General features: G+C 44.9%; 3 protein-coding genes across 3 annotated transcripts in view; 2 read left to right on the top strand and 1 right to left on the bottom strand.

Moving 5' to 3' along the window:
• Positions 1 to 11,568: 11,568 nt before the first annotated feature.
• Positions 11,569 to 15,032, bottom strand: GKN2 (gastrokine 2). Its single transcript, XM_069035519.1, has 6 exons — positions 14,850 to 15,032; positions 14,267 to 14,320; positions 13,644 to 13,775; positions 13,038 to 13,148; positions 12,128 to 12,281; positions 11,569 to 11,830 (listed from the first exon to the last, which is right to left on the bottom strand). Exons 1-6 carry the CDS (start codon positions 14,859 to 14,861, stop codon positions 11,739 to 11,741), a joined length of 555 nt encoding a protein of 184 aa, XP_068891620.1. The 5' UTR covers positions 14,862 to 15,032; the 3' UTR covers positions 11,569 to 11,738.
• Positions 15,033 to 18,286: 3,254 nt separating this feature from the next.
• Positions 18,287 to 21,253, top strand: LOC138121612 (gastrokine-1-like). The gene is made up of 7 exons (XM_069035306.1): positions 18,287 to 18,299; positions 18,536 to 18,603; positions 19,169 to 19,222; positions 19,784 to 19,903; positions 20,347 to 20,454; positions 20,708 to 20,849; positions 21,186 to 21,253. The coding sequence occupies exons 1-7, from the start codon at positions 18,287 to 18,289 to the stop codon at positions 21,251 to 21,253; spliced, it is 573 nt and encodes a 190-aa protein (XP_068891407.1).
• Positions 21,254 to 23,254: 2,001 nt separating this feature from the next.
• LOC138121611 (uncharacterized) overlaps positions 23,255 to 23,818 on the top strand; it is a 38,716-nt gene continuing 38,152 nt past the window's right edge. The window contains exon 1 of the mRNA XM_069035305.1: positions 23,255 to 23,266. Coding sequence (XP_068891406.1) covers positions 23,255 to 23,266 — 12 coding nt within the window. The remainder of the gene's footprint in view (positions 23,267 to 23,818) is intronic.

Here is a 23,818-nt window from a genome sequence, read left to right as displayed (position 1 = left end):
GGATTTCTTCAGCATTTGTGTCACTCTTGAGTTTTGTAGTTGAGTCTCCTCTCTCGCTCTGAACACATCGAGTATTTTGGGGTCTGCAGCTGGCCCTTGATCAGACACTGAGTGAAATTCTCTGTTACTCTGTTGATGCAGATGAGCAGTTCCAGAGCCAGAGGAGCTTTTCTAGGTTTGCTCCCCTTTCCTATGATCTAAAGGTCTGGGTCTCTGGGTGCCAACACTGAACAGCATCATTTCAACTGCTCTGGGGGTGGTGGGAGCAGCACCGAGGCTGGGCTGGGGCCTCCCTGAGCCCTGCTCAGTCCAGACACGTTTGTTGAATCTGTCATCTCCCAGGCTGCAGATTTTACTACGTAAAGCAAAAAGCAGTTGTGAACACAGGGGTCTGACATCCATTTCCTAACCCACAAGTGTCATCTTGCCTCAGTGGCTCATTAGGAACACAATTCCTGCATTTCTGCTCTGGTTTTGATAAGTCCTTGAACAATGGCAGAGTGCAGGGGTTGTACACAAACCAGCTTGTGCTGAGTTTCCTGACTTATTCCATGTAGACCCTGCTGGGGATTTGCCAGATGAGGAATACCCAGAGAGCACATCTGACATAAAAGCAGCTTCCTGTTTCCTTAGGCTGCAGGCTGATGATTTTACCACACTGATAATTATTTTTTCTGAGTTGAATTGTGTAACAGAAAGGCTTTATTTCATGTCACTGAAATGGTTTGTCCTTTTTCCCCCCACATGCACTGCAATTTACACACCCAATAAGTATCCTAGAAAGGAATTGCTTTCAAAAAATCAATGCTAATTAGATGACCTGAGGTAGCTGGAGAGGGAACATCAATAAACAGCACAGTTAACCGTGATTCAGTCTGTAGCATAAGCAGTGAGCCCATCCCATCAGCAGTAGGGGGGTCATTGGGCAGGCTGGGTTACACAAAGATCATGGAAAGATCTCTTGGCCCCCACTCTGAGGGAGCTGCTGTTCATCTCCAGTTCATTTGCAGCTGTTGTGGGGACATGTGGCTACTGCGAGCCCAGGGCTCTGCACTGACCCTGGCAGCGCTGGGGACCAGCCCCTGGCACTCACAGAGCACCCGGCGATCCCTCTCCACCTTCCTGCTGGATCTGCTGTGGTGGAGAGGCTGGACAGGATCCCTTCCTATGCCATGGTAAGAACTGGAGGAGAAAATCAGCCCAGGGAGTAGAGAGGCCTCAGCAGAGAGGGCAGGAGCAGCCGAGGCTCTGCAGCCGCTCCTGGGAACTCGTCACTTGTCCAAAGGGTCCATCCTGAAGATTGTGGGGTTCCAAAATAGACTCTAATCTTGGGCACCCCACAGTTTCCTCCCAGCTGATGCCTCCAGGGCTCCTTCTGTCAAGAGGCAGCAGAAGAGCTGGGTCAGAGCAGGAATGTGGGGCAGGAGCGGTGCTGAAAGGCTGGGAAGTGAGGCAGGGCTCTTCCGAGTGTCAAGGTCGGGATACATGGGATCCAGAGGGTGTGATGCTCCTCTGAGCAAGAGGAAATGGGGAGAAGGAATGTGAAGTGTTTTTGAAGCATCCTCACCCTTCCTTGGCCTGTTGTTCGGCATGGAGGGACACCTGGCTTCACCCAGCGGCTCAGAGCAGCCTCGGAGGGGGTACCTTGCTCAGGAGAAGGTGACCAGTGTTTGCTCCAGTGCCCTGGGCTTTCTGGGCGTGAATAGTTCCCCAGGGAAAAAAGTTTGCCAGTTACACAATGTCACATCTGATTTCCCCACCTGTAAACACAGGTGGGTTTTCATTCAGCAATCCACACCTTAAAACTTCCATTATGACTTTTAAATTCGATTGCTCCTACATAGTAGGCTTTTTTTTTAAATGTGAAAAAAGTGTTTCTCTGGTCCTTTCCCCCCTTTTTTCTTTATTTGTTTTAATGGATTCTACTGAAAAAATCTCTCAGAAAACACCTCCAAGCAAACCCAAAGAAACTAAGGTTTCAGTAGAGGCAAACAGAATTTTTCTTGGATTACCTGCAGATGAATTACTGACAAGAAAATATCCCTTAGAATTCTCCTTCTGTTTTTGGTTGTTTGTTTGTTTTTTTTTTTAATATTTGATGAAAAAAAATCAATTCAATAAATAATCTATTGGAGAGGGAGAGGATATTAAAATTTTGCCTGTCCTGCTTGTGTACAAATATAAAGGTCACAGGTAAAACCGTGGCTGGACTGTGGTAAAAATTTCGTTTCAGATTGCACAAGGGAAGGACTCGCATCCACTTTTGGGGCTTTTGGGCTCCAGGGGAGCAGAGGGCACGGACAGCAGAGCCAGCAGTTGTGCCTCAGTGTCCAGAACTCAGAATCCCATTCCTGCAAAGCCACCAGGAACTCCCCTGTCCCACCCTGCCCCCACAAGGAATCTGCATTACAGCACAAGGGAACTTTGTTCTTGTGCTAAAACCTCTGAGAAACCCAGGAAAATCAGGTCACCACACTCAGCCCCAGGAGGGCTTTTGCCCATCAGTAACAGAACATTAATAAAGAATGAGGTATGTTTAATGGGAGAACAGACTCTGGTGACGTTAAATAGACAAAAACATTGGGACCAGTCTGAAAAACCCCACATATTTCCCCACTGCGCAGGGCAGGGAGGTGTGAGACACACCCCTGTCACAGCTCTTGGAACACATCTCAACATTCAGCCTGGCTTGACAGCAGCTTGCTGAGAAATTCTTAAAATTCATTCTGCACAACCCCAACATCCTTCCCAAGAGCTGTGGAAGTGCAGGAATTTTGGGTCAAGGCTGCCCCCTGATCAGGGACCTCAGTCACACCATTGCAGGGAAGCAGGACAGGGATGCAAACGTGCTGTAGCACCCACGGAACGTGATTCGAGGTTTTCCAAAATGCAGGGAAGAAATTATTGCAAAAATGCCCCACAAGGGTCCCTGTCAGGAGGATAGCTGTGGCATGAGGTAACTGCTGGCTGTGATATGGGAGATAAAGACGAGTGTGACACTGACAGTGTGATGAGCTTGCAATGGAATAACTAAAATTAGTTTCCATTCCTGCATCTGCCTAAGTCCTTATTCCCTTTGCCTTGGTTCAGGGCTGCTCTGGATTCCCTGTCCATAAATGGGCTGTTCCCAGGGGCTCTATTCCCATTTCAGACATCACTGGAAAATGAAAGGGTAGTATTTAATGAAAGGGTGGCGGGGGAGAAACGTGGCAGTGCATTACAGCCTGTGTGATCAAGAGAAAAATCAGGGAGAAGAGGGAAAGGGAGAAGGCTGGGCAGCCACAAGGACAGGGAATTCCTGAAACTGAGAGACACCAGCTCCTCCTGACCCAGGGAGCTCCTTAAACCGTGTGACAGCAGCTCCTCCTGGCCTGGAGCACCACTGGCTTTGTGTGGTGAGCCCAGGGCTCGTCTCCCTCAGCTCTTCCCAGGCAAGTGGAAAGGATGGGGATCACACAAACCAGCAGGGCACACAAACTGCCTGCACTGCCACTGGAAATTCCCTTTCCTCCCTCCTTTAATCCCGTGGAGGTGGCAGGAGCCCCAGGCTCTGGGAAGGGACTCCGTCCACGTGCATTTGCTCCAGAGCAGCCTGGGCCGGGCCGCGGGTCGGCGGCCACGTGGCAGCACAGAGAAATGATGGGAAGCTGAGAGTTCCAAGCCAGTGGAAAGTCTGAGGAACTGAAACAGAAAGAGCTGGAAAAACAGCTGGACATGGCCTTCCTGTCAGTGTCCTGCCAGCCACTGCAGCAGATGCCCTACAAGCTCTTGGCCTCGCTGTCCCAGCTCCCGGTGTCCTCGCTCCTCCAGCAGGTATTTGGAAGAGCTGCCACTTCCATGACTGGGTGGGCTTTGCACTTAACTGGGACATTTGTGGCACCCACCAAGTTCACTGCCCAGTCCTGCAGTCGGAGAGGGATACCCAGGAAGTTCTCAGATCCTTACACGAGACAGTCACATTCCAGCATTGAACCTGGTTTTATTTTCTCCTGCTCGTTCTCAAAACGAACAAACACAGGCAATAAAAATGCACACGTGTTTCCAGGGCCAGGAAGTTATTTGCTCACGTCATTTACAGGATGAGAAATGTCTCAAAATCTCTTGATTTGTCTCCCCTCCCATGAGGTGGGTACATGCCTTGGTATGCATGGATGCAGGCTCTAATAATATTAAAAGGTCATTCAAAGTTAAAATAAATGACCTTTTATGGTCACACAATTTATTAATTCAGTCCTCAGTTAGTTCAAACCTGGTGAGACATGGTCAAAAATAAATCAATTCCTATTTGATATCTTCACACAGAAAGTGAGAGCAGTGCTAATGAACAGAGAGGAGCTGCTGTTTAATCCCAGTGGTTTGGACTCTGCAGCCTTCTTATCACACTCCCTTCACAGAACAGTTTGACAGAAAAAGGTCAAGAGAAAGTTTTAATTTTACATTTTTGAAATTCTTTCTCTCATCATGCAGTTATTTTGTAGTGCTTTGGTATTCATGTGGGTGTTAAACTTCAGGAAACTCTCTGAGCTGCTCCAGTGACACTGACAAAAACAAGATTGCAGAACAAAACCTTTCAGAAACCTCCCAGACTTGTCCCCTTTCCTTGTCAGCCCCATGTCCAAGCAGGCTCTTTGAGGGATACCATTCTTTTCCTTAATGAGAGCTCCATTTAACAGCTCTCACAGCCCTAAATGAACGAAGTTCTTGGGAATAATCACTAAATGTATTTTGTCCTTGGGTTTGAGAACTGTGGATTCCTAATCTTCAACAATGGGGAAAAAACTAGACTCAGGTCAACAGAAATTGTTTTGTTGACAATTTTGATTAATAACTTGAAATTATTTAAATGACAACTTGAGTACTAAGCAGAGGTGGAATATTTTCTGGCAGTGTTAGTTGATATCTCAGCACAAGATATTAATGGCTAAGTCAACAGCTTGTAATCACATCAGCAAAACATGAGGAAAAATTAGACAAGCCTGTCTAATATTTGCTCTGTTTATTTAATGTTAGGGTTGGAATCAGAAAGGGAAAGAAAATTGTACATAACAGTAGAAAAGATTGATTCATTAAAAAATACTTTTTTAAGTTTAGCTTAAAAATTCAAAGATGAAAGTGTGTTACATTCTACTCTCTGTAACTCGATGACTGGAATTTTACTGGATAAATTCAGGCTGTCAGCAGCCTCTCTCTGCTGTGACGGCCATGCAGCTGAATATCAAATTTTGCCTTTTCCGTCCTTTTTTTAAAGGGAAACTGGCTCAAACACCTCACTAATTTTGACTTCAGTTGCAGCAAAAATTGCAAATATGTTCTGTTCCTCTTGGCCTTGCTTCTGCAACTTTGTTGTTTGGGATGCTCAGAGCACCCCAGGGCTCTGAGCAGAGCTCGCAGGGCAGCTGCTGAATGCTCCTCACCTGGAAAACTCGTACATCTATCTGAGACAATGAACCCAAGCACTAATTCCTCTCCAAATTTAACAAGCACATCAAAATGTCATTTTTTAATTGGCAGCTTTTAGAAAGCAATTCACAAGAGGCAAAGCAAACGAGGGTCCAGTGGCAACAGCTCCATGCAGGTGTCTTTACAGGCAGGAAATGATTCCATGGATCCACGGCTTGGTTTGTGAGTCGCTGCCCCAGCAGCCTGAGACTGTTTTGGGTGGAGCACATGGATGCAAAGTTTACTCTTTCTCAGGTGCTCTGTGTGCTCTATGAACCCTTGTGAGGCTTGGGATCATGAAAACACAATTTAACTGGATAACTTTTAACCAATCTCCCACTTTTTAGACTCTGGCTGTGCCAGTTTCTTGCTGTGTTGTGCTGATCTCCCTCTCAGCTGTGTAACACCAGCACTCCCTCCACTCTGCTCCTGGAGCTTCTCCAGGTGAAAACAGCCTCTGCTTCCCCTCACACGGGGTGGAAAAGGGGATTGGTGATCCCTGCTGGCTCGAGCTGTAACGTTTTTGTGTCTCAAACACGTTTTTTAAATGCCTGGCGATCCTTAGGTGACCATCTGTGGGGGGACGTGGATGCACAGTGTCCCACCTGGAACGTGGCAGGCAGGATTCACAGCCTGCACACTGACAGGCTGGGCCCTCCTGGGACACATCTGAGTCACAAGAACACCCTCAGAAAAACTCATTGTGCTGCCTCACCCCTCTACCCTCCATCACAGATATATTTTGAGGGTTGGCCTTGATGATCTCGGAGGTCTCCTCAAACCTAAACGATTCTGTGATTTTATGATTCGATGACCACATCAGTTCTCATCCCAGTATCGGCAAATACAAACGGATTTTTAAAAGATGTTTTGTCCTCTCTCAGCACTGCTACAAAAGGATCAACTTTATGCTACATTTGCTTTTCTACCCAGCAAAAAATGGCTGGAGCAGCCTGAGGTCCCCATTCAGTAGGTCTGAATCACCACCCTCCCTTTGCACACACTCTCAGAAAATTAAATAAAGTGGGACCTGCCAAATCACCTTTGTCTGGCTGCCTCTTAGTGAGCTGCACAAAAGGGCACAGAAAAGGACTTGCAGAAGTGTGAGACACTAAACCCAGCAGAGGATGTGGCCATGGGGAGTGCTGGGACTGGCAGGACGTGCCTGGAAGGAGCACAGACCTGGCTGCAGAAGTCCAGCCAGGCCTCCAGCCCCCTCTGCCCTTGGTTCCCTCCAAAAACCCCAAACGAAACAAGAGCCAAGAGCACAGAATCCCTCTGTGGGTTCTTCATGCCCGAGGAAAGAGCCTGGCAGAGCAGGACTGGGCAGGGGCAGAGGAGCTGCTTGGGCTTCTCTTGGTGGCAACAGGGTGGTGATAAGGAGAGAGAGATAAGGAGTGTTGGGGCTGCTCCCTTTGCCTGTGCTCCTGGTCAGCTTGGGACTGGCCTTTGTCAGACTGAGCTTCATCTGCTGCTGGGCCTCTTTTCTGAAAGGGAAAAGATTTCACTCGTTCATATGGGAGCTTGTGAGTCTTTGCCTCTCGTGTTTCCAGAGTGCTTGGGAATATTTCATTAATAAACCTCCCGCAAACACAATGTCCCATTGAATAATAGGATATATAAAAACACACACATACATTAGAGAGAAAAACTCAAATTATTAAGAAATCAAAAAAATAGTTCAGGTAATCACCAAATGGGGCATAATTACAAGCAAAAATAAATATTCTGCTGGGTTTGAAATATGAAAAAATGAATTCTAATGCTTTGTATCCTAACTCAGTTTTTACTTCCAGGGGAACAGGTGGACAGGATTAATTCTATTTTATTTTTGAGCTATGGTTGGCTCACAGTCAGTGCTTTTACCAGCCTAATGACAGCACATCTCGCTCACCACCCTGGGTCCCTACCGCGATCAGAAAACCCCAACTCCCGAGGCTGCTGTAACCATTTGCCATCTAGTGGACAATGGAAATCTCACTCCGTGCTTGCTGGAGTAGAAAGAAATATGTACACCAGGATTGGGGTGTATTCCTTGGAAATCTGGTCTGGCTCGTTAGCCAAGACATTCACTTATTTTAAATAAGTAACGGTGCAAGAGCCAGCTCACCTGCTGATAATTTGTAATCTGAGTATTTAAGATCAGGCACCTTGACTGAAACTGGAGTGAGGGATTTGTCCTCTTTTCCTCTTGCACGTGGATCTTGCCGTGTTCAGTGCTTGACCACAGCAGTTCGTGGTGGTTACAGATACACACTCCAGGGGCAAATTTTTGTCTTCTAAAATGAATGATTTTTTGTCCTCTCATGTCTATGCCTTGTTAGCACAAAAAGGGTGGAAAGACCCAGCAGATGAAGATACCCCTTTGCATCTTTGGCCTGCTCAGATGACACAATTTCTATTTAATTTAGCAGGCTTGATTCTCCAGTCTGGCTTAATTTTTCCCTACTACTGGGAATTCTTCCTATGAAGGAAAACTTACCAATAACTGCCCCTTTCCATGACTTGATGCACACTGGAACATTCGTTTTCACCTCTCAGACAAGATATATGAAAATCTGCCATTCCTCCTGATTTAAGTAGTGTCTTTCATTTAAAAGGTGTTTCTCAACAGGGTGAGAGTTTCCACATTAATCTCTAGTTTTGAAATGATCCCAAGTGGTGCAGTTGTCATACCTTGGCCTTGGTAAATTGTCCTGTACACTGAGCAATGTGGGCAGGTGGGAGGTTCTCAGGGTAATGGGCTCAGTGGTAAAAGCATCTTGGATTAATGTGCAGCACAGGTGACTGGAAAATTTGATGTCCTTGGCAGTGAGGGACCACAGAGGTTCCCAGCCCACAGGGATCAGGAAGTTTGAGCTGCAGAGAGGTGGAGAGGAGGAGGAGAGATGGGCTAATCCTGCCTGCCCCGAATGCCTGACGTGTTTCTGCTGCCTGTCAGTGGCATCCAACGATACCATGGCTTGGATTCCAGGCATGCCTTCAAACACCTTTCAGGCTTTTAGAAAAAAAGTTGTGAGCAAACAATCAGCATTATCTTGATATTCCAGCCAGGAATAAATATTGTTTTAATTTACAGAAGCAGCCAGTGCACACGGACACAGATTCTCACTCAGGCACACCCAGACTGAGCTCTCCAGTGTGTCCCTTCCAACTCAGAATGTTCTGTGATCTCTGATCTTCCACATAAAATAAATTCCCCGCTTTTTACAGAACAAGCCAGGCTGGGAAGTTAGACAAACTACCAGAACATGCCTGTGACTCTGGTGGAGAGGAGCTCTTGGGAAGATCAGGTGACTTTCAAGATAATGAGTTGCATCCTGACACTCTCTCCCTCTCTAGACCCTTCCAGCCAATCTGTCTTTAGGATCTGGCTCCTCTTTCATTTTACTGAGAGCTCTGGGTTCTGGTGCTGGTGGGATCAGGGCAGCCCTGCCCCTCTCCTGCTGCAGACTCCCAGGGGCTGTGCTGCTCTCCAGGTGTTAACCTTCTGCTCGACGCCAACAAGCTCCATCGTATCCACCTGCACGTTGACCTTGGGCAGTTATCGGGACGAGCTCTCAGCTTTGTGCACTGGGAACACAACTCCACCATTGTTCCTGGGATCGGCTGCTGGGCTGCAGCGCTCTGTGGGTGCCGCCCATGGAAATCACTGGGAATTTTCCATCCATTCCACTGGAAAATCTCAGGGATCACAATGCAAAAAGATCCTCTACCAACAAATGACCCACAAAGCCACTGATACCTAATGAGCTCTAGGACAGCAGATGTTTCCTATCAGATAGAGTCTAAGTTAGCTGATTAATAACATTAAAGGTTTAATGTGTTGATATATTCAGCTTTGGGCCTCTCATGGCAAGAAGGACATTGAGGGGCTGGAGCGTGTCCAGAGATGGGAACAGAGCTGGGAAGGAGCTGGAGCCCCAGGAGCAGCTGAGGGAGCTGGGAAAGGGGCTCAGCCTGGAGCAAAGGAGGCTCAGGGGGGACCTTGTGGCTCTGCACAAGTCCCTGACAGGAGGGGGCAGCCGGGGGGGTCGGGCTCTGCTCCCAGGGAACAGCGACAGGAGGAGAGGAACTGGAAGTGTTCAAAAAAACGTGTGGATGTGGCACCTGGGGACATGGTCTGGTGGTGAACAGGGTGGTGGTGGTGGGTTGACGCTTGAACTTGATGACCTTAAAGGCCTTTTCCAACCTTGATTCCTTGATTCTGTGATTTCCTTCATGTCATGAACACTCAATGCAGAGCCTTTGCTGACACAGGGTGGATTTAAAGATTGACATTTTCAGACTACAGTTACTTCAGGCTGGATCTGATCTTCAGGGACACTTTACCTATTGCTGATTTTTACCTCTTTGGTCTTTCCCTGTAGTCCAGTTATAATATTAAGCACCTGCAAGATAAGAAAAATAGATTAATTATAATCCAAGACAGGTCCATAAAGCATATTGTAAACTGTGGCCTAGTCAATAAAGAATGAAATGGCAGGAAATAACAAGGGCAAATACAGTATCAATAAATAAAATATCCAACTTCTTTCTCCTGCATAAGTCCTTTCCTCTGGTTTGTTCAGAGCTGGCTGTACACTCCTGTTTGCCTTGTAATCAGTTATTTTGAATTGAGAATACATTTCTTTTTACTTTGCAGCCTTTTCTAGCATGACCTTTGAGGTTGCTAGTGATACCAACAGCTCAAGGGCTGTGAATTCAGAGCTGTAATTTGCCCATCCGTGTGCTCTTGTGGGAGCAGAACATCCTCTGGAAAAGTGGGGGAAGCAGAGCACGGCCACAGGGGTCGCGTGGTTTATGATTCTTCCCGTGCTCCCTCCTCTCTTTGTTGGGAGCTGTACCACAACAGATTTGTGCAGCAGCCCCACAATAGATTTGCCCCTGAGGTGCTGCATCCAGAAGTTTCCCATGAGCTGAACACCTGGACATTGGAGGGGCTGTGAGAGTAGATGGAGAGCTGAAGTTTTATTTACTAGACAACAAACAGAGCGGTCAAAATGCAAACATAATAGATATAAATATATTCCTCACAGGCCTGACTGGTACCACGAGACTACGAACCAAAACTAAAGCTAGAAACAATATTCTTCCATTTGTGAGGAAGGGCAGGAACACTACCTCCCTGACTCAAAATTAAATGGCAGATAATGAGGTATTGAGGCTGGTTTCAGGGTCCATAGAACATAGAACAACTATTCCTAGATTTATTTAACAAAGTCTGACCCTCCAGAAACATTTTTTGGATCACCAAGAACCTGCAGTCTGTCGTGAATACAATTAATCTAAAAGAACAGTTTCACCATGTGATGCAATGCTCTTTTATTAAATAGCAGATGGTTTGACCAGGAGTCTGATTTGAAAATAACAAACTGCAGGCCTGGGGCCACTTTTCTCCAAGGACTGTCTTGCCCTCTGGCAGCCATTCAAGGCTGCAATAAACAGTAAACATTCAGTCTTATCCCCAAAACACACCCCCTTTCCAAGCCCTGGTGGGAAGGATGTGCGAGTTCTACCATTCCCTGGGATTGCAGCAGAGCAGGCAGGTGGCACCAGCACTGCCCCATCCTGCATTTCCATCCACTCCTGACACAAAGGCCTCTCCAAGGCACGTGGGACACTCAGCAAGTGGTCACAGCTCTTTGTGCCCTGCCATTGTGTGAAAGGAAAACTTTATTCTGAGGTACAAATTTTTTAGGGCTGGGACAGTGTCCTCTACCTAGGCTTGGAAAATGCCCAGAACAAAAACCTCTCTGACCCTCCGCACTTATTCAAAATGCTGCAAATTTCCACTGGCCCTGCAGAATTCAAGCTCTTTGCAGATGTAGGAAATGTGGATCAGCTCCCTCCCTTTATCTCCATTCACCTGTTTGCTCCCTCCCCCAGCCATCCTACATGAGGCGAGCCAGCACCTGGATGCTGATGCCAAAGTGAGGTTCTCCACTGGAATAATCTGTTCTGTTTCTGTTTCTTCACTTTATGAAGCACAAACCAATGTCTGGGCCATGCTGCAGCCCCAGCATAGGAATGGACCAAAGGGAAATGTGTCTCTTCTGCAGGGCAGCTCACAAGGCCCACGGTAATTTTGGTCTGGTTTTGGATGGAAGAAACAGACAAAGCATTCGATTTATTTATTAAAGCATTATATTTATTTGTATATCATAGGTTTGTTATGCATCAAAGCTTTGCATAGGCAGGTTGAGCCTTGCACCCGAGTTCTGTTCCAGCTGGAGAACATGGTTACATAACATCACTGAACATGCAAAGAAACAAGGCATTTCCTAGCAACAGGAACATCAAGATCCAGTTGCAATGAGTTCTTCACAGATTTTAATGCCCAAAATGCTTGGAATTCCGGCACTGGCACAGCTATCAACATTCACTGGTGCTAAAAAATCCCAAGAAAATGAGAATAGTATCAGTATCAGTATATACATCAGTATATATCCCAGTATCAGTATCTCCCCACCAGATGAGATCCCTCTATCCAGCTAGGAAAAGTCTTAAATACACAAATCTCCATCCCCAGTTATGGCCCTATTCAAGGCTTCTGTTTGTCTCAAAATTGGGCAAAACCTTTGTGGTGTAACTCAAAAGGAAGAAATGTCTGTGCAGCTCCAAGGTACCACGAGGGTTTAGGTTAAAAGGGGAGGAAGGTGCCCTAATGTCCTGATCTGTAACCTACCTTCAGTGGCTACGAGCTTGTAGAGAGGCAGCCCCGTGCAGAGATTTTCAATGTGTTTGCCATAGAGAACCCAGTCTTTCAAATGCCCCACCCAGGAATTCCCATCTTGGAACTGGGCCCACACATTATTGGGAGAGTAGACATCCTTCATGGTCTGAAAAGAAAAGGTTAGACACCATCAGAAAGGTAGCTGTAGCTTCACTCTGCTGGGGCACCCTTTGAGAATGTTCCCAAACCTAAAATCACCTTCCTTTGGCTCACAAAAAACATTGGATAAAGAAGCTTAATGCTTTAAAACCCCATATTTTCAATCTATTCAGTAACAAAATTTGCTAGACATTAATTATGCCAGCAGTGCAAACCTGAGCTGCATCACTGTGATAATAAGTTATGTTAATTGGCAGCAAGTTTTGCTGTAAATGTGCTAAAGGACCAGAACTCCACCTCCAGACAATACTGCCAGCCTCCTTCTGAAACCTCAGCCTGAATAGGGAAGTCAAAATCTGGTCAAAGTAAATCAATCCCTGCATTCTGTTCTGAAAAAAAAAAATTTCAAGCAATATCAAGGTCAAAATATCAGCAGGACAATGAATAAAAGGAAAGTTTGCCCGAACATAAACTGTGATCACCTCAAAATAGTCAGATTACATCAGTTCCAAGGACAGGGGATTGTACAGCTCAAGACAACCCCCTATTAAACTGCAGGGGGACCATGATGGTTCATTATCTTAAAAGAATGTTCTGCATGATATTCCCTTGAAGCTGTATCTTGTCAGGTCAGCTCCATCATTCCTAAGACAGCACAAGTCATTCCTGAGCTGGTTTAGGGGCAGAGTGCACAGTCCCCCTCACACCACACTGCTCCCATCCAGCCTTCCTTGCCAGCAGCAAGGGTTCCCCACAAAGTCACCTGTCTTTCAAAAGCCAGACGTCCAATCTCTCGCAGCTCTGGGATGTATTCCTTCTTTATTTTCATGATAAAGCAGGCATTTCGTGAAAATAGCCTGGTGGCAATATACCCCTGCGATGAAAAGAATGAAGGTTAAATCATTAGAAATGGCTAATGCTGACATTAGTTGATGCTCTCTACTCTTTGGGTCAATCTGGAAGGAACACCAGAGGCTGCAGAGGCTGCTGCTGTGGAATGACTGCATTTCCTTTGTCTCCTTTGGGAAATGGGACCAGCCTGTCCTGGTGCCTGTCCCTAAGACTGAAAGCATCATTTCTGACAGACTTCTGCTGCCCACGAGTGCCGGCAGCCCATCCTCACCTCCAGCCCCACTGAGGTCAGTGATCTCACGTCCAGGAACTGCCACCACAGGTTTCATTACAAGTCTTTTAAACTGCCCCGTTGTATGGGTGAAAAAAGGAGATGGCCAGGGAGGAGGAAAGGTGCTGGGAGTCTTCAAAGAAACAGTGTTCCGGGACAAGATGTGGTGACAATACACTAAAATAATTTCTGATTTTGAAAACTTCCTCAGGGATTGATTCAAGGCAGACTCTTGGATTTACTCACATGTGTGTAGTCAAAAATGGTATCAGAGGAGTACACGCCAGAGCGGACATGGACGTCAACGATGTGCTCCTCGCTGTGGATGGTCATAGTCCCAGTGACATAGTTGCTGACAGGATCTCGCAGCACAAAGGTCTTTGGTAAAAAGCACAAAATCATTGTTCATCACCTGGCTTCCATCTTTAGCAGGTGCAACAACCCCCAGTGCTTTCTGCTTTGTGTAAATATTAAACCCCTGAAGAACCCTGGAGCGCTCGGAGGAGGCTCTTGAGGTGGAGGTCAGTTATGAAACAGGCCCTTCTGCAGGCTGAGGAAAAACTGCATGGGACATCCCAGTCATTCTGGGCAGCAGCAGGGACTGGCAGGAGACAGCAGCAGTCTCCAGATGTTTGATTGAGCTAAGGAGACGTCTGTCCCCCAGACTTCTTGTTACTTTGCACCTGCACAGAACCACCTCTTTGGCTTGACTGTCACCTCTGGCAAAAGCTCTTTCTCTACACTTGGCAATAAGCAACTTCTTAGTTTTAGTTTTTTCTGTGGTTTTCTTCCTATTCTATTCCCCCTGCCCAGGGATCCAACACATTTTAAATGCTCATGTGCAGGACAAGGCTCATCACTCTACTTACGTCCAATGCAGAAGTCTGAGCCCAAAAGATTCCCAGGCAAATGAGGACTGCAGCCTGTAAAAGTAATCAGAATTCTCTGTCATCAGAAACAGTGCCATAAAAAAACCCAGTCCATGAACTGAGGGAAGGAGCTGTAGCACCAGTTTGAAAAATTACCCACTTAGCATGTATATTAGCTGAAAACAACTAAAATTGCTCATTGTAGAGTTTCTGCTATCAGGCTCTTTTTTACCTGTAACTGAAAAAGCAGAATAACTTAACCTTTACACTTCTGCAGTTTTCAGAATTCCCTCCTTGATGCCACGTTACTTCTTGATTTGCCTCTACAACTGCAATTAGTAAATCATAACTGAGCCCCCCTTCTGGAACCAATTCTGCATTCTTTGCTCAAATGAGGCTTCCACTGACTTCGCTGACCCAAGAAATGCAAGTTTCCCTCTGAACCACCCAAAGAAACAACACACCAATCATTATTGTACCACTGTATTGTACCACTTACTTGAGCATCTTCTTCTCTATCCCCTTGTTTTTAAAAGTGAGGAGCTTACAGTATCAAAAGTTCAACAGAAATGGAGATACTCACAAATGTCTTCATTTTTCTTTCAGATGAGAGCAAGAGGCTGCAGAAGGTAAGAACGCAAGAAAATCCTGGAGACCTTCAACTTTTATATCTTGCTGGAGGTGTGGGAAACACATGACAGAACTTTCCTTCATGACTCGAACAAGTCCATATCTACATGTCGTAAGCCTCCTATCTGAATTTTGGGTTAGCACAGATAACCTGTCCCAGATATATTTAAAGCACTCAGTAACTCTCAGTAAATCAATCACTCTGCAAATGGCAATTATTCACTGGTTTAAACTTTAGTCTTGCTGGTTCTACTTTTTTAAATATTTAACAGGATATTATCCAGAATTAAATGACATTGGGAGTAACTCTGCTATTCATTCGCACAAACTGCATTTTGTCTTCGGAAATACAATCCCTAACAGCCTGAGTGATAGTCTGCAGAGAAGTGCTGGGAAGAAACACCTGTGTCATGGTGGCCTCCATGCCAGCCAACAAACAGATCAATTCTTCATCCATTTCTTTCATTGAATATATTGGATGGGGCCCTGAGCCACCTGATAGTGAGTGGCATCCCTGCCCACGGCCGGGGGCTGGAACTGGATGATCTTTAAGGCCCCTTCCGACCCAAGCCATTGTGGGACTCCATGAGTCCATTCTATATGCAGGGACCCTTAACAAGAAGTGCTGCTCATTTTTGATCAGTTTCCACCACGAATGGAGCACGTGCACTGAAATCAGTGTCAGGGCTAGGAACGACAGCTGTGCTTCGCAAGGGAACCTGGGGGTCTTCTGGCCTCCTCAGCATACAAAGGAGTGACATGAAAACTCAGAGGCTCTGTGGTGCACACAAGGTCACAAACAAAAGGAGCAGGATGGGGATTCCCCCTTTGAAGCTGCTGCTGATTTCTGCATTTTATGAAAATGCCAGTGGCCATGATATCGCCATGAGAATGTTCTCTGGTGTTCTCTGGTGACTGTGACCTTGCCTGGACTCCTCCTCATCCGCTATTCCGCACCAGCCAGTGCTGGGACCTGGATGAATCACACTCTGCTTTCTACTAGAAGGTCATAATCAAGGCTGGTTCCCTCCAAATAAAACAAGAACTCAAACTAATAGCAAACACATGTCTGTAATTTCTCTTATCAAAAACAAGGTGAAGGAGATTGTACAGAAATATCTCTCTGCAAACAGGCCTCAATGGAAAAAGAAAAAAAAGAAATTGCACACATTTGCTTTATGCCACCTAAGTCCACATGAGAAAATGTTATCTCAAGTGAAACAATGCTGTGCTGCTAAGCAATATACCAGAAAACACATAAACAGATCTCAAATTCTGCTAAATCCAGTTAGACTAAGTAGGTTGATGTTGCACTCCTCTTGAAAGCTGGCTCTCCCACTTCTTCCCAAAAGATTCTTTTTTCATACTCAAAAGATGTGTCAGAAATACTCAGAGTAGATTTTGACAGTCAAGTAAGTATTTCGCAGCAGGAATAGAACAGGGTTCAGGCACCAAAAGTTAAAAAAAAAGCTTTAATAAGTTATAAATGCATTAAGGGGAAAGCTTAATTTAACTTTTCCTCAGGGATTATGCCTTCATGTATTCATTTTGTTTGAAGAACACGCAAGAAGCAGCAGCTTCAGCTTTCCTCAGCATTGATGTGCTCAGGCATTATTAACATTATTAAGCTACAGAACTACTCTTAACTTATAAAATTGCCAGAAGAATTTGACCCATTATTTGACACTGTCATCCACAAAAAACCAGATAAACAGGAGAACCCTGAGCATCAAGTGAAAAGTAAAATTGCAGCATTTCAGTTCAAGTCTGATTAACAAACAGAAATTTAAACATGTAAAGGAGAAGGATTCAATCAAGTTACGCTGAGATTGTATGATCACAATAAAGTCTCATGGCGGCTCATGGGTTTTTTCTCCAGATACTTTTCATAAATATTTACTTTATCAGGGAGTCAGCAAGTAGTGGGGAGAAAAGGTAAAGAGTGAAGCAACACCTCTAAAAACCAACATAATTCTCCATGCTCCCACTTGCACTCGGGTGGCCATGCCATGCTCTAGATAAAGGCAGGGTGACATAGCCTAGAAAACTGTGGCTCAAGGACAGAATTAATCACATTCCACAGTTAAAAAACCCCCTCAAGCTCCAGCTTCAAGGGTGCAACCAGAAATAATTTCATCAGGTTTACTCTTGCTAGACAGCAAGGAGCAGAAAAAGCCCATGAACATGTGTGTGCACAGAACGAAACAGTAATTTGAGGAAAGGGTGAAATCTGAAATGTTTCTTACCCTTGGGAGGTTGCTGCACAGTGCTACAAGAATTTACTAGAAACAGAATGCCTTGAGCAGAGCTTTAAAGAGGACACAAACTTGTACTGGAAAGAAAACAGGGTCTTATGGAGACAAAGCCCCATTCCCTGCCCTTTTCCCTGGCTATTCTACTGCTGTCACTAGTTCCGTAAGCTGTGCTCAATGTCAAGTGCCTGAGTTGGGCATTCGCCAATCTGGGAAGATTCTGAAGATTCTCAGGGCCATGTCTGACAACCAGAAAGCAGATGCTGCATGAGCTCGGAAAGGAAGGTCAGCAGAAGAACTCAGCAATTCCTACGGTTTAGAACCAACCTCGTGATCTCCCAGGACTCACTGAACATTTTTAACACAGCAAGATTAGCACCTCCCTTGGTCTGAACAGTGGTTTTGGTTATAGGTACGACTTCAGGCTGAGTCCTTTGCCACATCGGCACAAAGCGTCACTACAAGTTTACTGGCAATCTGTGCTCTGCTTCTGATGATCATTTTGTTCCATGTAAAAGTCACTGTTAAATACATTGAGCTTAGCACGACCACTTTTCTTTCAGTTCCCTGTATGCAATGAATTCAATCAGGCTGGTATCAAAGCCTGCTCTTATCAGAGCACTTCCCCAGGAAACTCGTCATGCTTCTGTGAACACAGGGCACCTGCCAATAAGGCAAACCCATTTTCAGGTTTAACTTTGGGATATTATGTATAAAAAGTAAGAGTACACATCAATTACCAGCAGAGCTGGCCTGGCCTACCATCCAAATGAAGTTCCCTGTAAGTACACCTATCACTTTCCCATAAAACTCTTAAGGCTGGGCAGCTTTTAAACGGTTTTGAGCTTTTCCTGGCACTGAGTGAACTCTTAGTGATTTCTGTAGGGCTCACAGAATGAAAATGCCAAAGGGGTGGGGACTGCAGGGGTGAAATCTCCCTTTTGGCAGGGATGGAACTCCACATGCCTACTCAAACGTGAAAGAGAGAAGTGCTCTGTTCCAGGGGCGGCACACACACGTGAGGCGTCCACAGGACAATATTCTCTCCTTCACGACTCAGAGGCAAATCAGCAGTCTCAGCAAGTCACATAAAGTTAGGGCTCAGCTGTTTGCTGAGAGCGTAGGAGAACCGTGAGACATGAGAGACTCAGGTGCAGGATGGTGACACCGGGATATTTACAGCAGCCTGAAACTGGTGCAGGAAAAATTCCCAAGCATTACTTTCAAATACTCTGAGTTGGATTGGGACCTTTGTCATAAAAATCCTCCTTTGCAGCAGGTGAAATTTGGGACTGATTCAATGTACAAGGGATTCAAAAGAATAATTGTTCACAATAGTTATCCCAAGAGAATTTTTCATCATAACAATTGGAAATCTCTCCAAAAGGTATCACCGGTAGTTCGGACAAACATGAGCAACAGCAAGCTCATGAGCTGCTGAAGCTCTGTAAAGGGGTAACAAATGTTTGGTGTTCCAATTTTCTGAACAGAAGTGCTTGTGCCTCCCCTTAGACTCTTAGTCCTGTATTTGGAGGATGAGATCACTATGAGGATGCTGAGGTTCCTTTGCTGCTGTGTTCCAAGTACAGAGCTGGACTGTGCACCCATGTTCTAAGTCCTCACAACAGGTGTACATGGACATTTCTCAGACCTGCTCCATGTCTGAAATCAAAAGCTCAGCGTGAAAAGCTCACTCTTGAAAGCAAATATTTCAGAGTACCTTTTTCCAAGGAGTTACTGAATTGGGGCTGGGCAAGTTTTAGAACCCACTGTGTTTCAACGACCTTCTTGCCTGAGCAAGGTGCACTGCTGGGGCTAAGAGCCATTTCTATGCATGTGTTCTCTAAACTCATCAACAAATAATTCTCCCTCATATTTAAATCCTCTTCACACTGCAGAAAGTGCTGAGCCTGTACACAAAGTAAATGGGAAGTCAAAATTATTTTAAGACAGCAAATAATTTGATGCAAGATAAGCAGCATGATGTTCAAGTGTTTTGAATTTCAAATGTTCATTTCAGATTGTGATTGCTTCTCTTCTTGGAGTTTTCCTGGCTCCTGCTCTTGCCAACCACGTAAGTATAGAGCTACACACAACTACTCACTGCTGCCACAAGAACTACTGGCTTTAGCTCTCACCTCTGAGAAATGTATTTCTGGAAGTGAAGCTGCATTTTTAAGTTGGATATTTAGAAGAAAATTTCTTTTTAATTTTTCTATGATAATGAAGAAATTATTTCCACGCTTGATGTATCAAGGGAAAAAGACAGTTACCATACATGGAATCAGGAAAGTCTGTCCTGAGATGAGCATAAACACTGAAAATAATGATGTGGAGAGAAACAAATATTAACGTGATCGATCTGACCACAAAATACAGTAGAATACTGTAAGTAATCTGGCGCCAGCAAGATCCTGCTGGGGAAAGAACAGCAAGGGATTATTTTGATTACTTAAAAAGTAAAGGCTTCCCAGTCTTCATTCTGAGCCAAGAAATTGTCTCCCCTTTAATCTGATCGCCAAGAGCAATAATTTCCCAAAACATGGCTACTAGAGCTAATGCTTTCTTGAGTGAAACGCTACTGGGAATCCAGGAAGCGAAATCCTTACCTCTTTTCATCTTTTCCAAAAATCAGAACATGGAGAAAAACTTTAATGGGCAGCCCAGTGAAAACTCAAACCAGTCTGACACCAGGGTCAGCACCAACCCAAAGGAGGGGTCTGAGGCCTGGAAAACCATCTGGGACTTCAAGACTGTAAGTAACTGCCACCGTGGCACAAGACAAAGGGCAAAAGGGACACAAGTTTTCTAAAAACCACCAAAGCAGCAACAAAACTTCATCATATTTTAGAGGAGATGCTTGAAAACGTGCTCCTTCAGCCTTGGGACTGTTTCTGGTGTCCTGTGTGCTGCGCTGAGCTTTTCAGCAGCAAATTCCTTCACCTGCCCTCAGCAGGAGAGCACATCATACACGTGGCATTACTGGAGGAGGCAATTTACCTTTTAGCAAAGTCTCTCGTCAGCCTCCATGACACATTTACCTAAACAATATAATTGAAAGGACAATATTTTTCTTTCCCTATGACTATTTGCACTGTAGAAAGCCTTTCTTTTAACCAGTGCCTCTCTCCAGCAACCCACTTCTCTTTCCCTGTATACTGTTTGCAACAAAAAGGGTTCTTTGTTTAATTTTAATAGGGCTACGTTGCAACCAAGGTGTTCTCAAAGAACACCTGCATCATTGCTACAACCAGCAAGAGATTTTGGTTTGGCAAACGCATTCCTACACCACCTCAAGGAGACAAGGTAGGATGGTGGTTGAAAGTGGGGCAAAAGCTGACTGTCAGTGAAAAGCACTTGTTCCTACACACAGATGAGAAAAGGCTCCAAGAACTGAAGAGAACCTTCTCAGCAGGGCTGAGTCCCTGTAAAAGTTCCTTCTGAAGTTGCATTGCCCAGGAATAACCCCTTCTCTGTCTCCAAAGAAGTGTGTACAAGTTCTGAACTCGTTTTGGTTTTCCTAAATGCTGTTTTCTGCGTTTGTTTCTCTGATGCTCAGGGACTTGGGCCTTACCAATTGCCACCCAGAGAGAATCGCTTCATTATCTCGAGGAACAGACTCCAAAGCTTGAGCCCATACGGAAAACGCATCCAAGCCCTGTGCAGAGGAATTCCCTCCTACCTCGCTTATCCAGCTCCTGGTGAGTCTGCTATTGACAGCCTCTGTGTTCCAAAATAAAGACAGTTTAACAGGATTACAAAAAAAGATTCAAGCAAACACGAGCATATAACTTACTGAAATCCTGTGGTTTTCTATGACTTTCTATACATCAGTGTATACATACGTAAGGAAATGCAGCAGATCTGTCACTCTTCTGTACAATGACCTGGAACCCAGCCACTCTCAGGAAGGTTCTGGGCTCTAGCTCTTGGCATAAGCCTGGAATTTTTAGGCAACTAGTTGGAAGCGTTTCAGCTGCATTTTTATTTTCTTATTTTCTCAGTCCAAATCTAATCAGTTTTTCCTTTTCTTTCAGGATCAAACTTTCTAAGAGGATCAAACTTCTTATCAGGATCAAACTTCTTAGAGCGAGATATTTCATGATTGAAATTTATGATTAATTAACTGCCTGTTTATTACTGTGGTTATTCCTGATAAAGTTTGCAGAAGAAAATTCATAGAACTGTGTATCCATAAGTAAGATTTTTCTCCTCGGTAATCTTCTCTTGATCATATTTTCAATCATTTATCTTTTTTCTGCTCTATCTGGAAGCTCTTGAGTCTGAGTAAAATTTATCATCAACCTATATTGGTCTGTGCTGTGTTTTTACGAACCCTTTGAAAAAGCAGAAGCAATTCCAAAGACAAGTCGCAAAACTAATGTTCTTGCAAAATCCCAATTTTGGCATTTAAAACTTTTCTAGTACAATTTCCCAGGGAGACTTAACATGCTGCCTTGAGCAATTATTCATCAATACTAGAAGAAAATGGTGCTATACCTACTACGTTACCCATAGTTAAGATAACATGAGATCAGTACAACTGATTTTTATTTTGACTTCTAATTAACATAGAAAAACTTAGTAATGTGATGCAATGTGAAGTGTTTTGTTTTAAAGATAAATATTGCCATGCAATACAGCCAATTGTAAATAGACAGATGCACTATTTCTCTGACCAGCCCAGAAATGGAATCGCAAATAATAGAATAAGTGTATTAAATGAAATCTGGGGTTGAAAACAGGTGTTATGCTAAAAGTAAAGCAGAAAAAGTCTGAGCCTACTTTCTTCATCTAAAACTTCAGTAACTCGCTCTGTCTGGAAAACACCACATCTTCACCTTCCCTCCTCACTCAGGGGCCCTTTCCTTGCTGTTTGAAAGGAGTTACTCTAAGAGACACTTTACCCACTCAGGAACACCCCAGGGTTACTCGAAGGAAAGGACATAGCAGCCTGCCCTCTTCAGGAAAAGCCTTTTCGGGACTCTAAGGGTCAACTGACATGAAAACCAAAAGCAAAACTGCACCCAAGAAATTTTTAGCACCTCCAAAGAAAAGCAACCGTAGGGTTGCAATATTTAAACAAAAGTTCCCATCTGACTTGCCTGGGGTTTCTGGAGAGACTCTCCTCTCCTTTTCCAACTTGACACTGCATTTTCCCTGAGACCACACAGGCGCAGCCCTTTTCCCTGATCCTATTGGGAGGCACTGGGAATGTCTGTCTGGGGGCCGTGGAGCCCTGTCACAGATGATGATCCCACACGCCCCCAGGCAGCTGGGATGTGACCTGAGCAGAGCCTGTGGTGCAGATCTCGCAGCCCCGCGGTCACCGCACAGCACAAAGAGCCCAGCAGCCTCGCAAGCAAACAGGGACAGCCGCTGTCCACTCCAACCAGAGCCTGCCTGGCCTCCACGCAGGGCACAGCAGGGCACAGCTGCTCCTGGCAAGGGACAATGCCTGCTGCAATACGGTCCCGCTTAAAGCCAGAATTCCAACAGGAGAGCAAAATACCGTCTGCAAGGTCCAGCTGCTTGCAAAACTGCTATAACTTCATGCACTTAGGAGGAAAAGTCTGCAAACAATTATAAATGAATAAAACTGGAAATGTGAAAATGTCTCAGGGCTGCTCTGCCAAGTCCATGGAGGCACAGATACCTCAGTCCTCACCACTGTATTTTAGTGGGTGCTATGGTAACCCGATAACATACAGTGCATTTTGGAAGGTAAAAAGGCTTTTCCTTATTTTGTCGAATGCAAAGCTTTTAATGTTATTCTTTAAAGTCCTAGGATATCTCCGGTCTTAAGTTTGATGTGAATTTTCAAAAGTAAATAGCACATGTCAGAAAAATACTATAAACATATTTAATTTTTCACTGCAAATGGATTCCTATCTGATAACTATCAGACTCCAGCAGGTCAAAATGTTCAAAAGTACAATCCCTATATTTATCAAGTAGTTACAGCAGGAAATAATTTTCAGGGACAAATGGCAAAATAATTTTATTGCAACATTCAGCCCTTCCACCGAGAATTCTGAAAACATATAAAAGGTGGGAGGTTCACATTGTTCTTTCTACCTGCAGGAGCGTCAGCTCTGCAGTCAGGATGAATCTCCCTGTAAGTATGCATGCTTTTCTTCCTTATAAACTGAAACTTTGATCCAAACCCATTCCTTTATCCCTCAGAAGCGCTTCTGCCTCTCTAGAGCACAAAGGCTTTCTCTGGGGACATTTTGCTCCTCCAGAATGAGCAGCTCAGCCCCTGCTCCCCAAAGGAGCTGAGGAGGTAAGGATCTTTTCACGGCTTGCCTGTACACCATTCAGAAAGCAGGAAGCCTAATCCATGCCCATCATTGTCAATGCTTTTGCACAACTGGAGCACTGCACTAGTGGATCAACCCCTTCCCTGTAATGCCAGAGCACAAGGAATGGAAAAGCTTTCTCCTCACTCTTGTAAAATACCTGTGTGTGCCTGCACAGGTCTGAGAAACAACTGCAGATTCAGCTCTTGAAAGAGCAAGTGGGAAATGTGTCCCCTTTGCAGCACCCTGGGGTAAAGCAAGGGTGACTCCCTTTTAGGGCACTGTTGCAATGCCAGGATGAAAGGAGGACCCTTAAACATCACATTAGGAAAAGGGAAGGAGGATTCTCATGACCAGATTTGTCAGCC

This window comes from Aphelocoma coerulescens, chromosome 22, assembly GCF_041296385.1.
Source record: "Aphelocoma coerulescens isolate FSJ_1873_10779 chromosome 22, UR_Acoe_1.0, whole genome shotgun sequence".
NCBI classification, from domain to species: domain Eukaryota; kingdom Metazoa; phylum Chordata; class Aves; order Passeriformes; family Corvidae; genus Aphelocoma; species Aphelocoma coerulescens.
This window is presented reverse-complemented; position numbering and strand designations above follow the sequence as displayed.

Excerpts from the sequence above, each read along its gene's own strand:
- GKN2 (XM_069035519.1), bottom strand. Across the intron at positions 13,776-14,266 it reads CTCAGACTTCTGCATTGGAC|ACCTTTGTGCTGCGAGATCC; the intron begins GTAAGTAGAGTG and ends TTTTTACCAAAG. Across the intron at positions 11,831-12,127 it reads CAAGCTCGTAGCCACTGAAG|CACCAGTGAATGTTGATAGC; the intron begins GTAGGTTACAGA and ends GGGATTTTTTAG.
- LOC138121612 (XM_069035306.1), top strand. Across the intron at positions 19,904-20,346 it reads CCATCTGGGACTTCAAGACT|GGCTACGTTGCAACCAAGGT; the intron begins GTAAGTAACTGC and ends TAATTTTAATAG. Across the intron at positions 20,850-21,185 it reads CCTCGCTTATCCAGCTCCTG|GATCAAACTTTCTAAGAGGA; the intron begins GTGAGTCTGCTA and ends CTTTTCTTTCAG.